Genomic DNA, 25,943 nt, shown 5'->3' with positions numbered 1-25,943 from the left:
AAATTTTTCTGTGTATACAGGTGTATAACAATTTACATCAGAGGGTATATATACGTATCCTTCTACCCCTGAAAAATTACCCATGCATACCAAAAAGTAGACTTAAAAGACTCAACTTAGGCACTTAAAAGTCTAATGTTGCATAAAAACAATTAAAAATAACGCTTGAGTAGTTATAAAGCTATGTACAATTTTGATTAAAAATCTTTTTTTTTTTTTTTTTTTGACTTTTTTTTTTAAACCGTCACAGAAACATTATTTGTCTCCTCTGTCGTATTTTTTGTTTCGTCTATCAAAGGCCAACTTTCAGGATTAATCTTTGTTCTAATAAATTGATAATCATCGGACATTTCCAGTGTAGTACTACATTTCATAGCTTCAATAACAAGATTTATATCATTAGTTAAATTTTTGATTTTTGGGAAACCTGCAACTAATGATAATGAAATATATCCATTTTCATCCATTTTTCTACGTATAAAGAAATCTTTAATAAGATTTTCTTCTGATAGATAATATTCTATTTGGCGTAAAATACAATCTTTAATTTGATCTACACTCATTACACTTCCAAAAGATGGATTTCTATATTGTGGTTGAAAGTAAGGAGTATAAGGCACATGAGGCAATGAAGGGAAAGCAGTAGTGATAAATGGCTGGTTTGAAAATTTATTAAATGTAGCTATATCTGGTGGGAATATAACTGCTTGATGCGTTAAATTTGGTATGGGTATAAATAATTGTGGTTCAACTGATACTACTGCAGCCGTTGCTTCAGCAACTTTTGTTGAGTCAAATGATGGTAAACTATAATATGGTCCCATTTTTTTAAATTGGTTTTCAAGTCTTTCCATATAATCTTCACCATCTTCTGTTCCATCTCCAGTATTTGGAGCCCCCTCATCCCATGATGGTAATTGACCACGTTCTTTATAATGATTATTTTGTTTATTACCACGATAATCATATTCATTAGAATTATGTTCTCCAGAACGACGTCCTCTATAAGGTTTATGACGTCTATTAAAATTATTACTACCATCTTTTGATTGATCATTTACTGGAATTTCACCATTTAAATTATTACACTCTGGAGGACCTGTTATTCTAGGTGAAATATTTTTTTCAGGAGGTGATGAAACATTATTTTTTCCATTCTTCTTCCAACCTTGATGACCTTGATTTTGATAATAATAACCATCAGTTCCCTTGTCATAGTAGCAATATTGAGTATCATCTTTGAAATTTTCACTATCCTTCCAATCACCATCAAAACCATCATCCTCTTGATTTCCATTAATAGGTGATTCATGGTATTTCTTGACGGTTTTACTAAAAACTTTTTTCCTTGTTTTTTCACCAGATTGTTGGTTGTCTACATTATCATTAGAAACATTGCCCGAAATTTCTACACTATCAACGTTAGCCGATATAACACTCTCTACTTTATCATCGTTTATAAATACTTGCTTATCTACATGTTCACCAACTTCTCCATTATTGTAATTTTCAAAATGTTTTTTATCTTTTTCTTTTTTATTATTATTTTTTATTTTCTTATCTCTTTGATTTGATTGATCTTCTTCACTCTCTATCTTAACAAATTGTCCTTCCTTAACATTTTTTTCACCAGTACCAATTGATGGTACTGTTGAGAAAGGAAGAAAATTATTCTCCGATGAAATAGGACATTTTGCTTCCTTTTCTAAAATTAAATTTTTACGCAAAATTTCTAAATAAACAATAATAATTAGTAATAATAATTAAAATTTAATATATTATAAAAAAACTTACCACTATTTCCACTAAACCAAGCATTTTTAACTGGCATTGGTGCGGGAGACAAGACAACTTTACCACTATTTTTGTTGCTATTTTCAAAACTAACAGACATCTTACCTTTAGCTTCATTGATTGATTCCTGTAACTTATCATTAACAAGTGTCTTAAGATCATTCTTTATTCTATTTCCATTTCTTCTTATGTTTCTTTTTTTGTTGTTCCGGTTGCCCTTGTTTGAATTTCCATTTGTAATACTAGAAGAATCAATATCTGTTGTGGGTTTGGTATTTTTTGAAGTAGATGAATAAACAATAGTTCCTTTAGAAGAATTGTTATCACCAGATAATAAAACTTTAGCAAAGGACATTTTTCCTTTTTCAGAATCCGATTTTTCTAGGATACCATTACCTTGAACAGCTGAGGTAGATTTAGGGTTGGTTGTTTCAGAAGTCATTATCCAACCTCCTCAATTGATTAACTAACTGTAGTACAAGGACCCTAAAATTTATATAGACAATAAAATTATTAAATATTAGTAAACAATAATTTATATTAAAATTAAATACGACAGCAATATGGTGTGACGCTTATTTTATTGGAGAGAAATAAATACCTAATGGGATTGAATAAAGAACGACTTTGGAAACGCGAATACACTTTTTTATCTATATTTTGGAATAATATGTATTAATATTCGTATATTTTACCATCCAGAGTACTTTTCCGACCGCTTGTAACTTTTTGTTCTCTTACATTTTTATATATAATTTTTATTTTATATTAATCAAGTATTGTCATATAATGCTTTAATTTATATATTTTTTACCATTCTTCTTTATCTTATTTTTAACTATTTTTAATTAATATGTTATTATATTCTTTTAGTATTTACAAGTCATAATATTTATTTCTTTATGAATATAAATCTTGAAGACGGTGAATTAACTCCTTCTCCAACAGAAAGAGAACCTTCAGTTGTATGTTTTAATATTTTTTTTGATGTTTATTATAATTTCAGTTGAAAATACGTCAGTCTTTTCAAGGATCTACAACACATTTAGATGATGATCCTGAAATTGCCAGACTATATCAAGAGGCTCTTTATACTCTTCCTGATACAAAAAATCAACGTGAAATACCTCATCGTTTCAATGGACAAATTGCAAATGTTTCTTCACTACCAAATCATAAAAAAAGAAAGCGTAAACGTGCAAAAAACGTTCCTTCATTAAATCAAAATTTCCTTGGAACTCAGAAAAATATATATCCCGGTGAAACATCTCCAAATAAAATCAATAGTCCTGTTAAACGTAAACGTGATTCTTCAGCTTATTCTAATAGTGTTGATTCTCGAGGAAATGCTAAACGTTTCAAATCTTGTAATTTTAAAAGTAATATTAATAAAATTACTAAAAAACCAACACTTCCTAAAATGCCTTCTTCTTTGGCTGCTGAAGTAAGCCGTTATTTTAATACAAGTAAAAAAATGCAGTATTTATTTGATTTACCATCTGTAAATTTTGTAGAAGGTATTGGTACTTTTAATGCTGAAGAAATATTTGAAACTGTTTGGGATATGACAGTAAATGAGCTTCGAAAATTGGATAAAAAATGCAAAGAACTTCATTTAGAAACAATAATTGCTGAAAATATGGTTCAAGAACAAATAGGTACTGAGAAGCGATATAAAAGAGAATTAGTTGATATCCAGGGGAAGTATATGAAAAATGTTAACTATACTGATATATCTTCTGGAAATTTAAGACTTCCTGCAAAGCTTAATGAAGCAATGATGAAACATGATTGTTGTTTAAAAATTTTAGAAGAATTGAAAGAACAATATACTCTGAAATATAATAAGTATCAAGTTGTTGCTGTATCTTTTAAAAAATTTACCGCATTTCACAAACATCTTTTTGAGTACAAAAAATTACATGATAATTTTCTTATGGAATTGGATTCTTATAATCAAGGTACAAATGATTACAATAACAAACATAATGAAAGAGATATAATTTTTGATGATGAAGTAAGATCAGTCAATTATAATCGAGATTCTGATCTTTCTGATCATAGTAGTGATATGTCACTCTGTTCTCGGAACTCTCCTTTCCGTCCACCACCATCTCCACCATTATTTAATCAAGAAAATAATTCTTCTTGTGGTCCTATGAATACTTTTTCTTCATCATCATATGGTCATGAAAATAGAAATAATCTTTTATCGAATTCACCAATCTTTGACAATAATGATAGAAACAATTTTGTTAATAATTGCCGTGGTATTGAATTTTCACCCTCACTTGTGAAATGTACTACATCAGATAGCAAAGATAAACAAAAAGATTTTAATTTAGTCGACAAAAATATCTCCTATGGTAACACAAATTTTAACAGTCCTAAATCTATAAATAATTGTATCGGTAAGCGTAGCACACCAAATGTAACCATGGAAATTAAAACTAATTCGAGCTTTGTATATAACGATGATAACAGTAATAGTGATAACGATGTTATAATTATAGAGGAAGTTGTAAGATCTGAATCATCAGTACAACCAAATTCAACATCAAATTTAAAGGATGGAAATTCATTGTATGGTCGTGCTGGATCGTGGACTAATATGCAAACATATACAAAAAAAAATGAAAATTCTGATGATTTAAAAAAACGTCAATTAATGGGTCCTGTACCTATAAATAATTGTAGTAATTTTTTCCCATCTACTTCATGTAATGGTACCATATTACAACCTGTTCATATTAATAATCATATTGAACCTGAAATAAGTCCACCAAAAGATAAAGAAAATGGTATGACACCAGCTATGGTTAATAGATATAATTCATCCATAGAAGATATAGATGAATTATTATGTTACTATGATTTGTATGGTCAATGTAAAGACAATAAATGTAAAAGGTTAGTTATTGATAATAAAATATTAATAAAAAAAATAATATTTAGTCTTCATGGAATGCATAAAAAAGTTTTAATGGATTGTATTGATTATTGTATACGTTCTGAAGATATTTTTATTAGCTTACCTAAGCCAATTGATGAAACATTGGCATATTTTGTATTTACAGTCTTAAGAGAAAATAATTATAACTACAAAGAAACTATAAAAAGATTGCAAAATTTTGTCAACAACGGGTATAAGTAATGAATTAAAAAAAAAGGCACTTATAAATATTTTTGTTATTTTTTAGTACCAGCAGCGTTAGGGTCTTTCAATGATAGTTGCCTTATTTTCTTACAACCAAAGTTGTTTTATTCGGATTAATATGTTATTTCTAAATATTTTTTTTTCTTGAATTAAATTAATATGTACGTAAATAATTTATTTATATGTACATACAAATTAAAGTAGTATGTAAATAAAAACTTTTAATTTAAAAAAATCAATTTATTATATAGTATATTTAATCTTTTTTATTCGTGACATATTGTTAAAGGAAATATTTTTATTAATATGTTTTCAAAATAAATTTTTAAAAATTTGTTACAAAAAGTTATATCAAGAAAAAATTTATTATTAATTTTATAAACAATGTTTTAAATATTTCATTTTTAGTTTGTTAAATTACATAATAATAATATATCAAATTTTAAAAATTCACATGAACATTACCCTTGAAATTTTTTTACATTTGGATCTAGTTTATTTTTTGCAGTGTCATTTACTTTTTTTTCCTCCTGTAGTTCTTTTAATGCTTTGGCCTTCCGGCGGCATCTAATTACAAAAAAGATAATAAAACCAATTATCAGTAGAATTAGAAAACTTGTCACTCCTATTGCAATATAAATATGAACATCAGTAAATGTAATACCAAAAATATCAACCTTCTTAGGAATCATTTTTTTTTCTTAAATTAATATTCTAATATTTTTTTTTTCTCAGAATATATTTATAAAATAAATTTTTAAATATTAAAATGATAGAAAAATAATTATATTTATATTTTATTAATACATAGAAATATTACATGAATTTATGAAAATTATATATACAAAATATTTTATGAATATTATTTTATATATTTGTTTATAATAAAAAGATTCTTATAATATTTCAAGAATACTTTTTATTTAAATTTCACAACATATATCTCTACTAATTATTTATCTTTTTAAAATAAAAAAAAATGAAACAAGTTCTGTATTTTTAATTGTAATTAAAAAAAAGACTGTTATATTTAATATAATTTATATAAAAATATTTGATGAAAGAACTAGGAAAGTGAAATTGATATTAGAAAAATATTAGATTTTTTTTATATCAAAATATTAATATCACTTTCTTTAACAAAATGCTTTGTTGAGTGAATTTATAGTTGGTATCTATATATCACTTTTAATATTATCTATAATTTCAAAGACCTCCAGTTCACTTATAAAAAATTTTTAATGTATTTTTGATATTGAATACTTCAGAGAGATTATTTAATGAGAAATTCTTAGCAAGCACCAATAGCAACTTCTTTACCATTAATTAATTTACTTTTAAGAATACCATCTTCTGTTATTTCAATAGTTTCTATTCCATTATCTTCTTCTTTTTTTGTTGTTACTCTTTTACCATCAATTATTCTTGTACTTGTTGTAATTTTCTTTGCATTTTTTCCAGGTTCATTACTGGAAGAGAAACGTATTACAGATGAATATCCACTATCATTCTCATCCTTCTCATCTTCAAAACTTTTGGCATGTTTGAAGAATCTATGTGGCATTGATTTTTTGTGAAATGCTGCAAAAGGATCTTTTGTCTCGAAAAATGAATGAAATGGACTGTGGTGGGTGAATGCTGTATGGTGATCTGGAAATTTGAATGGATCTCCAAAAAATTCATTAAAAATGTCAAAAGGACTACGGAAAGAGTTATGTGTAAAGAAAGGATTTTGATGTTGGAATGATCCAGTTGAATTACGATGGCGTCCAGAGGCAAAATTTGCTCTGGCTGATGGTGCATGATGTCCTCCAAATGAATGACGGCTAAATGTTGGGCGAGTTTTAGATTTATCATAATCTGCCCGTTTCTTTGTATCAGAAAGAATTTCATATGCTTGGGCAATTTCTTTAAATTTTTTTTCTGCTACCTCATGATTGTCTGGATTTTTGTCTGGATGCCATAAAAGAGCAAGTTTACGATATCTAAAAAAAATTATTAAAGTTAATTATTATTCTTTTAAACTTTATAAAAAAAAAACTTACGCTTTTTTTATATCACCTTCTGCAGCATCTTTGGCAACTCCTAAAATTTTATATGGGCACCTTGATTCATTAAAGTCAAAATTACATTCACTTGTACGTGGAGGCATATTTTAATTATATAGATTTGTCGTAATGATAAAAAAAATAGAAGTAATTAATTATTGATATCAATAAAATATGTTAAACAAGTATGTTTCAAATTTAAGAATAGATTGAAAGATAATATTTTGAAAGGGTTAATTGAATTGTAAATATTGTAAATAAAATTATATTTTTAAAAATTTATATATATATTTAAAATTACAATACACTCTTTCAAAAATAGTCCTCTATTTTGACTTGAATTGTTTTAACAATTTTCACTTTATTGTAAGTTTATTGATACAATAGAGACTATATCTATTAATTAAAGCCTGTTGTTAGAACCTTGACAAAATCAGCAGGAACCAAAATATGTATACCCCTTTCAGAAGTAATAACGTCTTGCCCAACGTCTATTTATATAAGTTCTCTGGTGAGTCGTGAAAAGTTTGAAGATATGATTTTTATCTATAAATAAATTCATTAAATAAATTAAAAAATTTTTTATTTAAAAAGTATATTCAATTTTTTTACGAATCATTGGTAAATAAATATTATAACAATCCTTTAAAATTTTTGTAAGAAATAAACTTTTTTTTTTTTTAAATGATCTTAAAAGAAAAGAGGTATAGAAAATATTTTAAGAAATATAATGGAAAATTTGTGAACATGAAACAATAAAAAAAAAATTTATGTCATTTATAAATATATATATATAATTATATATATACATATATATATATATATTTTATATTAAAATATACTATTTAGGAAGTTATAATAATAAATAAATTTAAGGTCTTTTTATTAGTAATAAAGTGATGAAAGATGTAATCATCGTTATTTCTATAAAAAAAAAAGCAAATAAACAAAAATAAGATGAATAATACAATAATTATGTATAGTAAAATTAAATAAGGAAAAAAAAAATTGTTTATTAAAAATAAATAAAAAAAAAATATATAAAATTATAAATATTTTTCTATATAGTACTATTACTTTTAATAGTATGATGTTATTATAAAAAGTAATCGTTTAATAAAAATTATAATATTATCTAATTATATTAACAATATTTTAGTTAACATTTTCACACTTCAATTGGTTGATTTATGAATATTTATAAATAATACTATTTCTTTTTGGTTATCATAAATGGTCAGTGACACGAAATAATACTTGAATGTTAACTTATTTTTAATACATAGGCTAATAATATTTATAATAAAAGAAATAATATTCATGGAAACATTTAACAATATAGTAAAAAAAAAAAAAGAAATATAATATTTTTATGATTGTATGTAAAAGTTCATTGGAGAACAAAGATTATTGAAAGTCATAATAAAAATTTAATCTTTATATCATTATAAGATACTGTGTAAATTTGTCAATCACTTTCTTCAATAAATGGTGGTCACTCCTCTTTCACTTTCATATAATACCTCATTCTGAAACACAAACAATGTATATGTAGTTTTACTTAGAAACATCTATTTTATTACTATTATATATTTATATAAAAATAAGAGGTTCATTATGTCTTTATAATATCATTTTAGGGAAAAAGAGTATTTTTAAATAATAAAATGAACAAGTCTAAGGTAATTTTAATTGAATCATAGCACTTTCATTGCCCTTCAAGAATAGAAAGTATATATCTTTTATTTTTATTTACTTTTACAATAGACATAAAATTTGTAATCACATCTGACTTGTAGGAAAGGATGATCAAGTTTCAGTAATCACTTCATATCTTTCAATTATAGATGATTATTGAATATCATTACAATTTTTAAAATGACTTTATGATACTTTGAAAAAATTGTATTAAAATAATAAAACTTTTTTATTTTTTTTTTTGAATAAAAATAAATAATAATGAGTTTTATTTAATGTTATTTGAATAAATAAATCAGATATAAAAATATATCTTTTTAAATCATAAAAAAGTTTTATAATACTAAATAATTTAATATATATATAAACAATAAAATGTAAAAAAATTTTAATTAATTAAAAAAAAAAATTTTTAGGTAAATAAAAAGAAGTAATAAAATAAATGAAAAAAAAAGGTAACAAATAAAAAGTTTCTATATTATGATATTATAATGATCCATTACAATATAAATTCATAAAGTACATATTATCTACCTTATCATATCAAGTAGTATTCAATAGAAGTTTTAGAGTGTTGTTAGGGTTATATGATGTTACGATAGAAGAAAATAGGAATCTATCTATTTTATTGATATAAAATAATCAGATGGAAAATAAAAAGTATTTATGAATGATTTTATCATTTTACTGATCCTTTGACAAACTACGTCATTATCATATGAAAGTATATAGTAATAATAGCTTGTTCCCTCTTTTATAAATATCATGTTATATTTAGGTTGTAAAAATATAATTGAATAGGTTTATTATATTATATATATATAATATTATATTTTATTAACTTAAAATTTTAATTAATTATATACTACTATTTACAATAAATAATTTTTACCTCTTTTGTTTAAATATAAAAAGAGGAAGGAAATAAATAAAGTATCTAAAAAAAACATGGTAAAATTTGAAATGTCAACATAAATATGTTTATTTAATTTAATTTCAAATTAAATAAAAGTTATTCAAACATTTTATATTAAACTTTGAAAATCTAGTTAAAGAAAATAAATTACCTAACAATATTTTAATAACAATAAATAACAATATAATTTTAAGATTATCTTTGTTAAAATTAATATAAAAGAGTAATATTTAAAATTGCAAAATTAATATTTTTATATGCCATACTAATAATTAAGCAGAAGATGCCTGGTAAATATCAATTCATATTATATATATATAATATAATATAAAGATATTTAGTAAATTAATTTTAAATAAATTTATATTTAAAAGATGTAAGATAATACATCTCTATCCTTGTTATTTATTTGTGTATTGCCCTCAAAAATTTATTAAAAGGTAAAAAAAAAATAAATAAAGAAATTATTTTGTAATTAAAAAATCTTTTTTATTTTAATAACAAAGAGTTATTATTATTACAATATAATATATAACATTAAGTTTCTTTTTGACATAATATTTTAATAATAAATAAAACGATAAAGTGAATAAAAATTTTATTAGGCGTAAAGTTAAAAAAGAGTTAACACAAATAGGAATATTAATATTTATATGAATTTTAAAAAATGTTATTATTTAGAATGTATATAACAAAAATTAAAGTATCTTGATTTTTGGAAAAAATTTTTGTTAATTTTCTCATAATCTACTATAAAACTAGACACTTTAAGAAAGTTTTATTTAATCATTTTGTAAATTTAATATTTTTAAAATATTAGCCTACAACACATATATATATATATATATTGTTTAATAAAAATTTTTGGTTTTATTATTATAGTAAACTAGAAACATTTTCCGGTATGAAAAGTAACTAGGTAACAAATTTTAATAATAATGTGATAAGGATTCTTTTGAAGTATGTGGTGATTACTGTTTTTAATGTGATTACAAAAATGTAACTATAAAATAATAGGAGTAGGAGGGGGGAAGTAAAAAAACAATTTTTCTTTTTTGAATTAAATAAATGATATAAATAGGTATTCAGGCATGTTGATTTAGGAGAAAATATAGTTGTTGAGACATTTGTTATCAACTAAAAATTAGCTGATTATTTTACAATAAGACAAATTACGCACGTAGTAGAAGTGTTATATTGTAGAAATATTAACTATTTTCTTTGTTATAAAAATATTTAATATCAAACAGTAAATATGACAATTATAGTATCATTTTAATAAGTAATTAGAAAACAATCATGATAAAAGTAAAATATATAAAATATACCGGCTTTGGAATTTAATATTTTTATTGATACAGATTAATTTTGTATCTCTAATATATTTTAAAAATCTTTTATTAATAATCTATCATCAAGTATCAATTGATACTTTATAAATAATTTCTATTAAAAAAAAATTAAAATAATTTTATGTAGGGTAGTGGGTAATAAGATCTTTTTAAAAAAAAAAAAAAGAAATATAATTACAATTGAATCAGGAAAATTTTTATATTTATGATTATAGGTTGAAATGAACATTTATATATTGTCAATATCAACATAAAAGTAATATATGTTGATATGATAATTAAAAAGAGAAGCTTCAAAAATAATATAGATGGAGAAATAAATAAATAAATAAAGATTATATATTTGAAAAAAAAAATTAAATAATTAAATTTTTATATAATATAATTCACTAAATAGTTAAATAATAATAAGAATAAAAAACCTTGACAATTTGTATTCTCTTGGTCAAGATTTATAAAATTAGTCAAACTATATTTTTAATTTTATACACCTAATTATTTTTCTCTTCTTCTCATCTCTAAAAATTTTTTCTTTTTTTTTAAAAACAAATTTAAACCTTTGTAGTTTTTTTTTTTTTTTTTGAAGAAAGTAAATAAAAGATATATTAACTTCCTACAATATTATGTCTTCTTCTAGTTAAAGGAGGAAAAGAGGAAATAAATAACTAGTCTTAAGGTGGTCATTATTTCTAACAAATATATTTTTTATTAAAATCTTTTGAAACAGAAGCTTTTATAACTAGAAAAGCACTTATATTCTTGAAAAAGGTAAACTAAAAACATTTTGTTACTTCATCTTTTTAGAGACTAGTTTAAGCAACTTTTTTAATTATCACATATTTTAACAATTTGATATCGAGATGGTTTCCAGTTAAATTATTGGGTAAAAAATATTTTAGGGATATTTTGTTAATGGGAAATGTTTATCTTTTTTGACAAATTAAAATTGTAAATTATTATGGTATGGTATATTGACAAAAATGTTAATGTCGAATGTAGTAAATTAGGCTTATTTTTTTTTTTTTACTTATTCAAAGTTAATATAAATAAATTAGGTAGAATATTTTAATAAAATAAAATAAAAAAAAGTGAGATAGTTTTAGAAATATTCAATATAACATAAAATCTTAAAAATAATTTGTTTGATTAACCAACAAAATGAAGAAAAAAAAACTAGTTAATTAATAGGACGTATATGTTATATATATAAAGTACATTATTATTAAAAAAAAAAAACTTTTTTTATACTATACAGTATCTATTTTTTTTTAAATAAAAGGACACTTGATAAAACTAAAAATTATTTACTTTACCATTTTAAGAATATTATAAAAGTAAGATTATACTTCAATAATTTTAATAAAATTTTTAATGAAAAAAAAAAAACAATATTTTTGATGTACAAATTACTTTGATAGATGATGTTTAATTTTAAATGTTTAAAACATCTGTTTTTAAAAATTAAAATCTAAGAAGAGAGAGATAAAATAAGTTCTTATATTCTTTAATATTATTATAATAAATGTGTAGTAAAATAGACAATGCCAATATATATTAAAATATATAATACATAATAAATAAAAGAAAAAAAAAAGTTTATAGCAAGGTGTGATATATGTAGTTATAACATTTATATTGATAGAAAGTCTCCTACTGATTTTTTTTTTAATATTTTTTATTAAACTCTTTATTTAATCCTTCAATGACCAAAGAGAAAAAAAAATTTTTTTTTATTGTTATAATAATGACACATCTTAAATAATCTGTATAGTTTATTGAAAAATGATAAATGATGGCGAATGGGATTTTTTTTTTTATTTTTACAAAACTTTGCACATAAATAAAGCACAAAAATAATATTTTATTACTACTAGATAGGCAATCTTTTTTTTTTACTATTATTGTTTGTATATATATATATATAATGATAAATGACAATTGTTAAGTCAAAAATTGTAAATTTGAAAAATGAATAAAAGATAAAACGATTAACAATGGTGGATGTTAATAACAAAAAGACATTATTATATTATTTAGTGATTAAAATAATAAAGTAATATTTTTGCAAAATAAGAATAGTATAATCTTCAATTTTATAAAGATAACTGACCATTGAAGTGATTAATAAAAAGGGGGAACATATACATATGCATTTGATTTAGCTGACAGTTTATTATTATTAAACTAGAACGTTAATTTTTAAATTATATATTATATAATAAAAATATTACACTATTCAATTAATTTATGTTGTAGTAAATTTCATATAAACAAAATATATTCATATTTATCTCCAGAATGGATAATTTAAAATATTATATATGATAGTATATAGAATTTAAACAATTACGTGCAGTTAAATTAATCGGTATATTTAATCTTTATGAAAAATTACTTCCACAATTCTAGTATTAACAATTTTAACTAAGGAACCTTCATTTAATTAAATAACGTTAAAAAGAAAAAATGTAAAAGCAAAGAGAATAATGAAGTTCTTAATGTTATTAGAAGGTAATTAATTCATCAGCAAATATATAGGATTAATTTTGAATAGTTTATGAAACTGATTATATATGTATAAGATTTATTATAAATAATTTTAGATTAAAATAAAAATTTAAAAAAAAAAAACCAATAAGTAAGAAGTTTAGTATTATCTTAAATTTTATATGAAAAACTTTTTTACCCTTGAATAATAGAAATATCTAAACTTGTAGAGGATAAGAAGTAAAATTTTGAAATTAAACTAGCTAAATGTGTTATAAATGTTGTCCTACTACAAACATAATAAAAATATGAGTAGATCAGATTATATATACACTTATATCTTGTTTTCAGTTTAATAAAAAAAAAAAAGAAATAATAATTTCCTATGATAGTGTAAGAAAACTTTGTTCTTAGTTTGTTTTTGTTAAAAAAAAATTAAAATATAAATTTTAAGTAATATTATAAGAAGATTTAATTAAAAAAAATTGACCATTACTAGTGGTGATAAGGAAAAAGTATCATTATTTTTTTTTTCTTAAAAAATATTTTTGTTTATCAATAGAAGAGGAAAAAAGTTTTTTTTTCTACTTATATACCAAAATACTTAATTTTAAAGCTAGTTTATAAAAATGATGGTAATGACAAATGAGATTAAAATTAAATTATTATATAATATTTTCATTACCGATTTATAAACAAATAAGAAATTAAATGAAATTTTATGAGAAATTAGGAAGAGCAAAAAAAAAAAGAAAATAAAAAGTATAAAATTTATTTTGTTTGATAAACTTGAAATATAATATATTATTATTTTAATAAAAAAGATGAGAAAGATTATCAGTTGGTGATTTTAAATAATAATAATAAATATACTATACTTATTACCTTTAATAATATATTTCAATAATAAAGTATAATTATGTAATAATATAGTAATATAAACATAATATAAAATATTTGGTAAAATTATTGATAGAAATAGGAAAAATTAACAAAATATAATAAGACATTATTCAATTACCAAAAGAGATAATTAAATATTACTTAGTTAAGGATATATATGTTTATCGTTTTGACAAAAGATAATATATAAAATAAATTGATAGAAGGGTCATAATGATATAGTTTATAAAGATAAATAAATGACAAATTTTTATTTTTACTACAAAAAAAAAAGAAGAAGTTGATATTTATAATATATTCACAAAAGCATTAAACAAATTTATTATCAACAAAATATTAACTAACTATAATATTTACAACAATAAAATTATTTATTTATATGTTATACTAATATTAACAAAATTCTCCTGATTCCATATTTTAATAGCTAGAGAAATTGTAATGCCATGACAACATGATTATTATTATACTAAATATAGTAAGCAGTTGTTACAACTATTATTGTAAAAACTGACCATTTGATATAATTTTATATATAAGAAAAATAAATATGTATTAAATGCATTATTTATTGTATACTCAGGCTTTTAATATTTTCTTTAAAAAAAATTTTTTTTACTTTAAATAATAGTTTTAACTTTCCAAAATTAAAAACAATAAAAAAACAGATTAAATTTATTTTTTTTTAAACTTTATATTTAAAAATATAAAGTTAGAAAATAATTTTCATTTAAACATAAAAATAAATATAATTGGAAGGAAATTAATCTGTCAAACATCTTATCTCATAACTAAGAAAACGGAAATTCTTCTCTAAACTTACTAAAATAAAATAAGTAATAAATTTTTAAGTTTGATGTATGTTAAATTAAAAAAAAAAAAAAAACGGAAAAAAATTAGTTGCAAGTAATATAATTTAGTAAAAATTATTAAACATAAAATGTTTCAAAAAGAAATAGTAAAGTCAATTTTTCATAGTAAAAATGTAAATGTACTAAAATGTATAATTTTTGTTAGATATGTGTATATATATTATATATAAAAATTTTTATAAGATGAATAAAATATTTAAAATATATTAACAAGGATGAATAAAATATTACTTGTGTTCTAAAAAAAGATATACGGCATAAATTAGATTAAAGGGAAAAAAATTTTTTTTATTAGTATTAACCTGAATTATTAATAAAATAAATGTTTTATGATAAAATATTATATAATAATAATGGTGGCTAAAAAAAAAATGATATTAAATAAAGTTATAATAATAGTATGGATAAAATGATACAAAATAATTGATAATTTATAAAACAAATTAGAATGGATTATAATGTGTCATGGTAGATTTAAAAAAAATATATATTTTTACTAAAAAAACAACATAAAATAAAGATTTTATTAGAAAATTGATGTGATATATAAATATATACCTATATTTAAAGATATTTTATATGATAATATAAAATAAGACTTCAAAATATAGGATAAATAAAAAGTTTTGTCATTTATAAAGAATGGCAAAATGAATGGTAAATATAAAAGTTGACATTGATTATTATATATAACAAACTATATAGTTTCTTTCTTTCAATATACTATAGCATCTGGTCATTTTTACCTTCTATAAATGGCCTTCTCTGTAAAATTATAGAAAAATTTTTAGATGATTTACACAGTTATGGGTAATATAACATCAATTTAATGAGGCATATATATATACATATGAAATTAAAATATGACATATTATATATTTGATAACAATAATAATACTAAATAACAACAAAAAAAAAGAGTGTTTTTAAAAATTTAAACAATTAAAATATGAAAATTTGTAAAGAGATATATTGAAAAAATATTTTTAAAAATATACTTTATAAAAACCTATTGTAAAAGCTTAAAAAAGGTATAAAAAGAGTATATTTGATTTCTTTTAAAACGATTGATTATTATTATTTGAAATTTATTAAACCATTTACATTTTACTCTGTGTGACTCTTTAAGAATAATAATAAGCACTTTACACTTTCAATGAAAATTATTCAAATTTTTGTCTATATAAGTATATACATAATAATCAGTTATATAAAAGTATCATATACTCTGTTATGATAAAATAGGTGTAAAATTAATAGTGAAAAGAAAAAATAAAAATAAATATTTAATTCTAAATATTATATTAAATATAAAATAAGTGGAAAATTTAAGATATTTATTATATTTCTTTTAAATAATTTTTTCACGTTTTCATTTTTTCTTTGTTAATTCTCCTTAAACTGAAGAACAGGTTTAAAAGTCATATATGGATTTATATAAAAAAAAATTATTTTAAAAAAGTCAATAAATGAAAGGATATATTCATTTTTTTTTTGTTATAAAAGAAATGACTGGAAATGACTAACATTTATAATAAAATAATTTTAATAAGTGTTAATAATATTTAAAAAAATAAATAAATAGTTTTTTTTTAAAATCATTTTATAAATATTATTTTCAAAATTTATTATGATAAATACTATAAAACCAAAAGAAAAAATGAATCAAAAAGATCCACGATTGACTTAGTTATTTTCAAAGGTATATTTTTAAGTTTAACCTTCATTTCACCTCATTAAATTATGGTATGAAGTATTTTTAACTGGAATATTTAAAGTGAAGGTAGATTTTATAAAAAAAAAAAGTCATTTATATATATATGTATAATGAATTATAGACTTCAGAAAAATAAATGTGCAATTAACAAATCTATTTAATATTTGAATGGATGAAAAAAAAAATGAAATATTTTTGTTACACCAAAAAATGATTAAGAAAAATTAAGTAAAAAAAGAAGAAGTAACAAACCAGAATAATAAATAATTATTCTAAGGTTGGTAAAACTAATAAGAGGATGAAGTTTCAATATATATATATATATACATTTTAAAACATTAACAGTTAATAGTATCAAAGTTTTCAATCAAAGTAATTAAAAATATTGTAGGAAGCTTAAGTGGAACTAAATTTTGTTAAAATATTTATAAATGAGTTTTTAGAAATATTTTAATTGTTATAATGTTAGGTAAAGTAATAAATATAATTAACCTTTTAAAATTCTTTTATGTTTAATAAATATATAAGATATTCTTTTATCTTTTCATTTTTTTTAAATTAACCAAAAAAAAAATTATATTGTTAATAGGGTTATTAATAATTTTGAAGATAATAGAAGTTTAAAACCATATTTTATTAGTTCAATGTTAATTTTAAAAAAAAAATATTTCATATAAAAAGGTCATCACCAAGTAACAGACATTTTATACTAAATAGAAAAGTTTTTTTTTCCTCAATACTTGTACCGAAAAAAAAAAGTAAGAATGCTTAAGTAAATAATAAAATTTTTAACAAAGTTTAAAGTTCCGTTTTTAAACTTATTTATTTTATTTGTATTGAGGAGCAGTTGCAAGGTAGGATTTTGTTAAATATATGATTAAATATATGAGTAATAATTAGGTATTATATAACATTTAAAAATTCTTACAAACTTCACAATAAAACTTTTATTCAAAAAAATTTAACTTATATTTAAATATTATTAAATAAAATTTTTTTTTTCTTTTCAATTATTAGAAAAATTTCTATATTTGAGTAAAATGATGATAAATAGTAATAAAAATAAGTTGATATTTTTTTTATTATTTTTCTAGGTATAGTAAAACGTTATATTTTACTTGATATTTATATACATGTTTGCCTGAAGAATTTGTTTTAAAAAAAATAATAAGACCAAAAAATTTATTACTCCTATGTTATAAATTTTTTTTAACAACATTTAATATAATAGAATGATTTAAGATATAAATAAAAATATTTGTAATATTTATGATTATACTAAAAAAAATAATTTTTTTTTATTTTTTTTAAAAACAAATAAATATTTATGTTAAAAATATATTATAATAAAAAAAGATAGAAGGTATTATTTAAGTTAATAATACTTATGAATGTGTCATTGTAAACAAATAAATAAATAAATAATATAGATACTCTTCATATCAATGTATATTAAATATACATTGTCAACAGTTATCTTTAAAAAATAAAGAGTTCTTATTAATTAAAAAAAAAAGGAAGTAAAAATGAAATGTGAGATAAATATATATTGATGTATAATGTCGTACAAGTATATTTTAATTCCTTAATTAATGAAAAACACGTTTTTATAAATGATTTTTATATAAACTTTCGTAATTTTGTTAAAATATATCATTTAAGGAATATAGATATAGGTACTATTATTTATATTATGTTTATATATATATATATATATATATTTATAAAATATTTTATAATAACATGTCCCTATTTAACTGATGACCTTGCAATTTATCTCTTCTTCACCTTTATTTTATGAAGAAATTAATTTCAAGGCTAGTATAAATGAAAAATTAATAGTAAAAAATAAAGACAGTACATAAAAATTTAAGTTTTACTTTTTTTTTTTATAATTACAATGAATAATGTTTTTAAGTTAAAAGCTAAAAAAAGATAATACAAGGATGATAAATAAAAATAAAAAAAAAACAACACTTAACTTATTTACCAACTCATCCATCCTTGAAATTTACCTTTTCCAAGCCATTTATCTAATAAACGTTTTGTCACCCTCCAAAAATTTAATCCTTGAATCATGTCATTATTTGATGGTATCATATAAATTTGCCCATACATAATAATATCGATAGCTTTCCAAGCATTATTTTTTAATAACTTTGAAATATGATTTTTTTTCTCTTCCGGTAAGTCATTTAAAGAATTTATCAATGTAGAAGGAGGATGATACTTTTCCCAAATTTCTATCATTCTCCTACTAACGACATCATTTGGTTGGTGATTACTAATTAAATTTACAATATCATTTCTTAGTAAATTTACATTGAAATTAAAAAAATTATCGTATAAAGTATTTAAACTTTCTTTTGAAATATTAAAAGATTTAATCGTATCATAAATTCTTTTGATTTCTTCAGTATTTCTAAAATTTCTTGTTATATCATAATTATAAAAATAATTATCATAAATTGATCCAAAACCTAAGAAAAAAAAAAGGAGAAAAAAAAGATTTTTATAATAAATTAGTTATAATTGGAAAAAAAAAATATACCATGACTAAGGTATCCTTTAATTAATACAAAATTTAATAGAAATATTAATAAAAATAATTTCATGGTTGTGAAAAATATATATATAGTTAAAATAACAAATTTAATATTTTTTTATAATACTTAAACTTCTAATACTATTATAAATTAATATATTCATTGAGTATTATAAAATTAACTTTCTAAATATCATGATATATTAAATATTATTTTTATGTTTATTTAATTTTATTATAAAGTTATATTATTCTAGGATTTAAATTAACATATATATCAAATAAAATCATATATATATATTTTTTTTATACATAAAAATAGTAATAAATTTTTATAATTTGTACAAAAATTACTATACAATACTATTAGCAAGTCAAATTGATATTATTTCTTTTTATACTTATAAATAAAATGTTATATAAGTAATAGATTTGTAATATTTTTAATTGATCCTCACAATACAACACAACCTCTGAGTAATAAAATATAATATAAGAAAAAAAAAATGTTTTTAAATAATGAAAATAAATTTTTATAATTTATTTTTAACAATAATGAATATTTTTACCTTTATTAATAATTTTTTTAACAAAAGTAAAGAAAAAAAAAATGAAATATGGTTAAGGTTGTCTGAAAATTTTTGTGTATTTCTATCAACATTATTAAGATGGATATCACTTTCATTAATAATTTGGTCAATTGTTTCTGTTATATTTTTATCATCATCAAATACTAAATCTATACCAACATATAATTGTATTTTTTATCCTGAGACAGAAGAAATTAATAATATTACTTATATATCAACAATATTTAGTTTTCAAAAACCTTACAATATAATACAAATCACTCTTTACATCATACTTTTTATTTTATCATTTGTAACAATGTATATTTCAATACTTCCCTACTACTTATTACCATCACCTATGGGAAAAAAAAAGATGTTCCTAACAATATTACCATTATTTACCTATTTAATAATAATGATAAGTATAAATCTTCAAGTTACATCACTCCTTCGCAGTAACAATATACTTTATAAAAATTTTTGTCATTCCACCGTAAGTTTTTTTTTTTTCTTTTTTCCATAAAATATTATTATTTCTATATAAAGAATAAATATCTTATCATCCCACACTTTGTATTTTAATCTTCTTATAATTAAACTATTTACTTTTATTCTAAAAAAAAAAAAAGTATAACATTATTTAAGATGATGATTATATTTTTAAATAGAAAATATACATTTTTTTTTATTAATTCGTATGTATTTTAGACATTATTAATAATAACTGAATTTGTACTTACAATAGATACATTTCTTGCACTTTTAGGATGGTTATTATATAGAAATGAAAAGAAAAAGGGAATGCTTAATGTTAAGGTTCTCGAAACACAAAGGTTTGTTTTATTAAATATTATTATAATAATTTACTTTTTATATAGAATTGTTAGTAATAGTAATTTTAATAATATAAATATTAATGAAACATATAGAAATTATGATGAACCATCATGTTGCCAAGAACATTACTATTATAATAATGCACAATATATTGAGGAACAAAATATTGAATAAAAAATTAATTTTATTTACCTATTTTTAATATATATATATATACTTATTTAAATTAACTATTATTATAAATTAATAAATTGTAATAACTTTGAAAATAATAATAAAACTTTGAAAATAAAAATTTTTTTTATTTTATTTTATATTTATAATAATGTACAAAAATATGAAATAAAGATAAACTTTTTCTATTGCTTGTCATAGGTATAAAAGATAGATGTACAGTATGCAGCAAGTGTATCACAATAATACATACATGCTTCCTCATTTTGGCAATTGTTAATCATTTCAGTAAATGGACCATCTATGAAATTCTTGATTTTTTCTAAACCCTGTGATTCATTATTATTGCCTTCTAAAACATCTTTATTGTACAATGAAACACATTGGTATAAAATATTATCAAGAATAGTATTACTACTTTCAGTATCTTTAATTTCTTTGTCAAATGTTAAATGCTCCATATTATCAAATGTTGAAGATTTTCTTAATTTTTCTGTCTTAAACATACTATCACCCAAGAGAGTCTCTGGAACAAGTGTACTTTCTTTCGTTAAACTGACATTTTTTAAATCTAAAATATTAATTAGTATTATTATTTTCTAGTAATTGTTAAACTTACTTTTACGTCTTTTAGTAATTTTAGAATCTGATATCATAATACTTTCTCGGAAGTATTGTGATTCAGTTAAACTTTTTAAACTTCTAGAAGAACAATTGGCAGTAGTCATCTTTTGATGTTGTTAGTAATCTAGTATAATAAAAAATAAAAAAAGTGATGAATTAAGCTAATATAAATCATGATTTTAAATCAAGGTATTCGTTTTAAGAATTGTATCCCAATGTATGTCACCTAAATTTTAAAAAAATTTGTTTATTCAAATATTTATAAAAATTTTTTATTTATAAAATTATATGATTATTTTGATAAAATAATTATCTTTTTTTTCTTTATAAATTTAAAATTTTAATGATTCCTACAAATAAACCTGGTCCATCATTACGTTTTGTTCCACCAATTGGTCAGACATTAGGATTAACAAAATTTGAAAATAAACTAATTAATGTATTTAATAAAACTTTAAAAACTTGTGGCAATAAAGTTGAGAATTTAAATCATGGTAATTATGAAACTGAAGAGTCCAGTTGTGATAGAAAATATCCAACAATAAACAAAGTAAATGGAAGAAGAAAAATGGAAATATATGAAAATGAAAATTGTTTACAATATTCAGATTCAAGAGTAGCCAGAAAAAATGATACTATTTATGGAAAAAAAACTTACAATCATATAAATGAAAATAGGTTTACATCTGTAAAGTATTCCTCTGGTCATAATAAAAAATCATTTAATGCTTTTGCTAAAAATCAAATTCTTGAAGTATTGGAGGCAGCTTCAATAGCTTTGGAAAATAAATTTTAACATATGATAATTTAAATATACGAACTAGTTCTTACTACTAAAATAATGATATTTATGTGTGATCTCTTAATAACAAATAATTTTAATCACATAACTATTTTATAATAAAAAGTTTGAGTACGTTAAATAGTTAAATAATTTCTTAAAAAATTTTCTTATTGAACGTAGCAGATGACATTAACTTTAGGAAACAGATTAAATATGCACTTATATTTCTAAACTTCAAACAGATTTCTTATTTGATTTTATTTTTTTATTATAATAAGTGTAAATAGAAACATCACTTTACATTAAACTTATTTATTATTAATATTTTTATTTACAACTATATTAACAATATTGAATTTTATGTAAAAAAATTAATAGATTTTAATGTTTTAGTAAATTTAACAATCAAAGATAAAAGCTAAGTCTTCATTATTAAGATGATTAGCCTTCTTGACCCTTGTTTCTCCAAGAAATTCCTTAGATAGTTCTCTTTTTCTATTTTGTAATTCTAAAACTCTATTTTCAACAGTATTTTTGCAGACAAATTTATGAATAAATACTTCCTTAGTTTGGCCAATACGATAAATCCTATCACATGCTTGATCTTCATTAAAAGGATTCCAGTGAAGATCTAACATGAAAATATGATTAGCACCAATCAAATTTAATCCAACGCCACCAGCTTTAAGTGATAAAAACATTATCCTCACGTTGTCACTTTTGCTGTTTATAGCACTTTGTGCCTTTTGCCGATCTTCCTGCGAAACTTCCCCTGTAATTTCAACATATGGAATTCCTTTTTTATTAAGATGACTCTGGATGATAAAAAACATTGAAGTCCATTGAGATATAATTATAACTTTATCTTTTGTTTCATTTAAAATTTTGCTCAAGTGTTTAAAAAGAGCTTTTACTTTGCTACTAAGAAAATTACGATTGAAAACTTCTAAATGATCATCACTTTGTGCATTACTCATCACAGATTCATTAAAAGATTCAGCCATAGATATGTCATCTTTCATTAGTTTAGCTGATTTTTCATCAATAGCATCAAAACAGTTAAGATCCAATCCAGCTTTTGTTAGATAAAGATGATTACAAGCCTGACGTAATCGTAAAAGATAAACTAAAATACAAGCCATCTTTTGAAACTGCCCATCACGTTCACTCATCTTTGCGTTCAAGAAAGGATTTTTAGAATCAGGAAGCTCATTATCGTTGCGTTTATCAGAAAACTCATCCAAGAAATTCTTTACAAATTTTTGAGCTGCTTTGAACATTTGATCATAAATTAATCTCTCATTAGGCATCATTTCTAGATTAACTTGTTTTACATGTCTTTTTGGCAAATTGACTAACTTTTCACCACTCTCTTCTGATGTATCATTTTTTGTTCTTCTAAGAAGTGTAGCTTTAACAAGAGTTTCAAGACGAAATGGACCTTCTTGTGAACCTGAACTCATGTATTGTCTCCACATAGCCTCCTGATCAATTGGATGACAATGTAAAAAACGGAACAATGAAAAAGCATCCATCATTTCATTGTGAACAGGTGTTCCAGTAACACACCAGCGATATAAAGAAGACAAAGCACTACATGCTCTAGATACTCTACTATTCCTATTCTTTATTGTATGAGCTTCATCCAAAATAACTCTTTGAAAGCAAACTCTATCAAGAACAGAAACTTTAGGAATTTTGTTTCCAACAGATTTCTTAGGTACATGTCCTTTCTTAAACTTGTGACCATTTTCTTCATCCTCACTATTGAAAACTGATGTAAATTCAGAAGCAATTGTATTGTAAGAAGAAATGACAACATCATATTGTCCCAATATATGTGGATCGTTGGTTCTCTTTGGACCGTGAAATTGATATACAGTTAAAAATCCACTTGAAGTAAATTTTCTTATCTCCGATTCCCATTGATCCATCAAACTAAGTGGAGTTATAATTAATGTAGTCTTAATAGGAATAAAAGCATTCTCTTTAGCTTTTACCCTTCTTATATGTTCTATTTGTTTATTAGCCAAAGCATTATTTTTTTGATAAACAAGAAGTGATATCATTTGAGCAGTTTTACCTAAACCCATGTCATCAGCTAAAATTCCCCCACATGGATAACTCTTCTCTCTTTCAATAAGAAACGCTAAACCTTTTTTTTGATAAGGATTCAATTCCATGATGAAACAATCAGGAGTTTCTACTTTCATTTTAGTGTCAAATCTTTCTATAAACGTTAACAATGTCTTAAAAAGATCTGCCAATTTAGATGTGATAGTAATCATTCTATTTTCATTCATTAATCCTCCAATAAGACGTTTTGTTTTGTTTACTGCAATAATAGTTTCTATTGTATCCCCATCTAAAGTTATTTCCTTTCCAGTAGATTTTATTTCATCTATTGCATTTTGTACTGCTCTATTATACTTAATTTCTTGTGATATTATCGGATTCAATACAACATCTCTTAATTCTTTTTTATCTTTTAATTGTTCTTTAACAACTCGTTCAGTTAGTGGCTGAGGTGAGCATAGTACCGGACCAGGTTTCTGCATCTTTCTGAAAGCTGCCATAGGTTTAACTTTTGGTCTATCTGGAGTATTAAACGTTGGAGGAGGTGACCTTCTTTTGAGAGTTTTTGCAATTTCACTAATAGTGTCAAAATTTTTCACATCCCGTTGATTCAATTTATTGTTGTATAGGTTGATACCAGTGTTTGAAGAAACTCCTTTGGTTATTTCATTATTAGTGATATTCTTATAAGAATTTCTAACATTTTGGCCAACTGTAGATCCTAAATGCAACTTATTATTATCGTTCCGTAGAAAATCAAAATAACCGTTCTTGGCTGTTCCACCAAATTTAGAATCAGTTACTTTATTTGCGTTACTGTTAACTTCATTATTCAATGCAGTTCTTTCATCTCCCATTCCGCTTAAACTTTTCCTAAATCTCTCACCTAAAGAATTTACTACATCTGGATCCATTGTCGACTTCTTTTCTATACAAGGAAGTTCAAATACTGGATCTTCATCATCAGAAATAAATATTGTTTCATCTATATCCTTAGTTTTATAATCTAAAACATTACTTTTAACAGGAATATTTGGTGGATGATGCTTTGGTATTATCGGTGATGGCATTGCCTACAATTAATTATAAAAATTAAATCAAAAAATAACTTACAGAGTTGTTATCTAAAAATCTGCTACTCGCCTTTAAATTCTTATTTACTGGAGTAGAAGTGACAAATGAGTAATCTCCAAATTTCATTGTCAAAATAAGATATTTAATCTAGAAACAAAATGCAAAAAATAAATAAAACACAAATTAAAAAGATAATTCGGTAAGAAAAATATTAATAACTGTTATTACATTGTACCAAATTACTTTTGTACGCCACTTTCTAACTTTGTAGAATCTTAAAATTATTAAATATAATAATGAAAATATAATGACA

General features: G+C 21.8%; 8 protein-coding genes across 8 annotated transcripts; 3 read left to right on the top strand and 5 right to left on the bottom strand.

The window, feature by feature from the left end:
* Positions 1-236: 236 nt before the first annotated feature.
* Positions 237-2,236, bottom strand: SRAE_2000192400 (La-related protein 1; the record flags this gene model as incomplete). Its single annotated transcript, XM_024652934.1, has 2 exons — positions 237-1,732; positions 1,795-2,236. The coding sequence occupies 2 exons, from the start codon at positions 2,234-2,236 to the stop codon at positions 237-239; spliced, it is 1,938 nt and encodes a 645-aa protein (XP_024506460.1).
* A 460-nt stretch (positions 2,237-2,696) lies between these two features.
* Positions 2,697-5,022, top strand: SRAE_2000192300 (Hypothetical protein; the record flags this gene model as incomplete). Its single annotated transcript, XM_024652933.1, has 6 exons — positions 2,697-2,759; positions 2,801-3,260; positions 3,309-4,205; positions 4,308-4,704; positions 4,750-4,944; positions 4,995-5,022. The coding sequence occupies 6 exons, from the start codon at positions 2,697-2,699 to the stop codon at positions 5,020-5,022; spliced, it is 2,040 nt and encodes a 679-aa protein (XP_024506459.1).
* A 1,220-nt stretch (positions 5,023-6,242) lies between these two features.
* On the bottom strand, positions 6,243-7,103 carry SRAE_2000192200 (Mrj; the record flags this gene model as incomplete). Its single annotated transcript, XM_024652932.1, has 3 exons — positions 6,243-6,936; positions 6,997-7,033; positions 7,082-7,103. The coding sequence occupies 3 exons, from the start codon at positions 7,101-7,103 to the stop codon at positions 6,243-6,245; spliced, it is 753 nt and encodes a 250-aa protein (XP_024506458.1).
* An 11,827-nt stretch (positions 7,104-18,930) lies between these two features.
* SRAE_2000192100 (Hypothetical protein) lies at positions 18,931-19,559 on the bottom strand (the record flags this gene model as incomplete). Its single annotated transcript, XM_024652931.1, has 2 exons — positions 18,931-19,424; positions 19,496-19,559. The coding sequence occupies 2 exons, from the start codon at positions 19,557-19,559 to the stop codon at positions 18,931-18,933; spliced, it is 558 nt and encodes a 185-aa protein (XP_024506457.1).
* A 917-nt stretch (positions 19,560-20,476) lies between these two features.
* Positions 20,477-21,072, top strand: SRAE_2000192000 (Hypothetical protein; the record flags this gene model as incomplete). The annotated part of the gene is made up of 3 exons (XM_024652929.1): positions 20,477-20,554; positions 20,770-20,894; positions 20,940-21,072. The coding sequence occupies 3 exons, from the start codon at positions 20,477-20,479 to the stop codon at positions 21,070-21,072; spliced, it is 336 nt and encodes a 111-aa protein (XP_024506456.1).
* A 185-nt stretch (positions 21,073-21,257) lies between these two features.
* On the bottom strand, positions 21,258-21,800 carry SRAE_2000191900 (Hypothetical protein; the record flags this gene model as incomplete). The annotated part of the gene is made up of 2 exons (XM_024652928.1): positions 21,258-21,643; positions 21,692-21,800. 2 exons carry the CDS (start codon positions 21,798-21,800, stop codon positions 21,258-21,260), a joined length of 495 nt encoding a protein of 164 aa, XP_024506455.1.
* A 239-nt stretch (positions 21,801-22,039) lies between these two features.
* Positions 22,040-22,492, top strand: SRAE_2000191800 (Hypothetical protein; the record flags this gene model as incomplete). The annotated part of the gene is made up of 1 exon (XM_024652927.1): positions 22,040-22,492. The coding sequence occupies one exon, from the start codon at positions 22,040-22,042 to the stop codon at positions 22,490-22,492; it is 453 nt and encodes a 150-aa protein (XP_024506454.1).
* A 386-nt stretch (positions 22,493-22,878) lies between these two features.
* SRAE_2000191700 (Transcription termination factor 2) lies at positions 22,879-25,756 on the bottom strand (the record flags this gene model as incomplete). The annotated part of the gene is made up of 3 exons (XM_024652926.1): positions 22,879-25,277; positions 25,323-25,629; positions 25,670-25,756. 3 exons carry the CDS (start codon positions 25,754-25,756, stop codon positions 22,879-22,881), a joined length of 2,793 nt encoding a protein of 930 aa, XP_024506453.1.
* Positions 25,757-25,943: the final 187 nt, after the last annotated feature.

This window comes from Strongyloides ratti (genome assembly GCF_001040885.1).
Source record: "Strongyloides ratti genome assembly S_ratti_ED321, chromosome : 2".
Lineage (NCBI taxonomy): Eukaryota > Metazoa > Nematoda > Chromadorea > Rhabditida > Strongyloididae > Strongyloides > Strongyloides ratti.
Note: the sequence above shows the minus strand (reverse complement) of the source record. Positions and strands in the feature narration are given on the sequence as shown.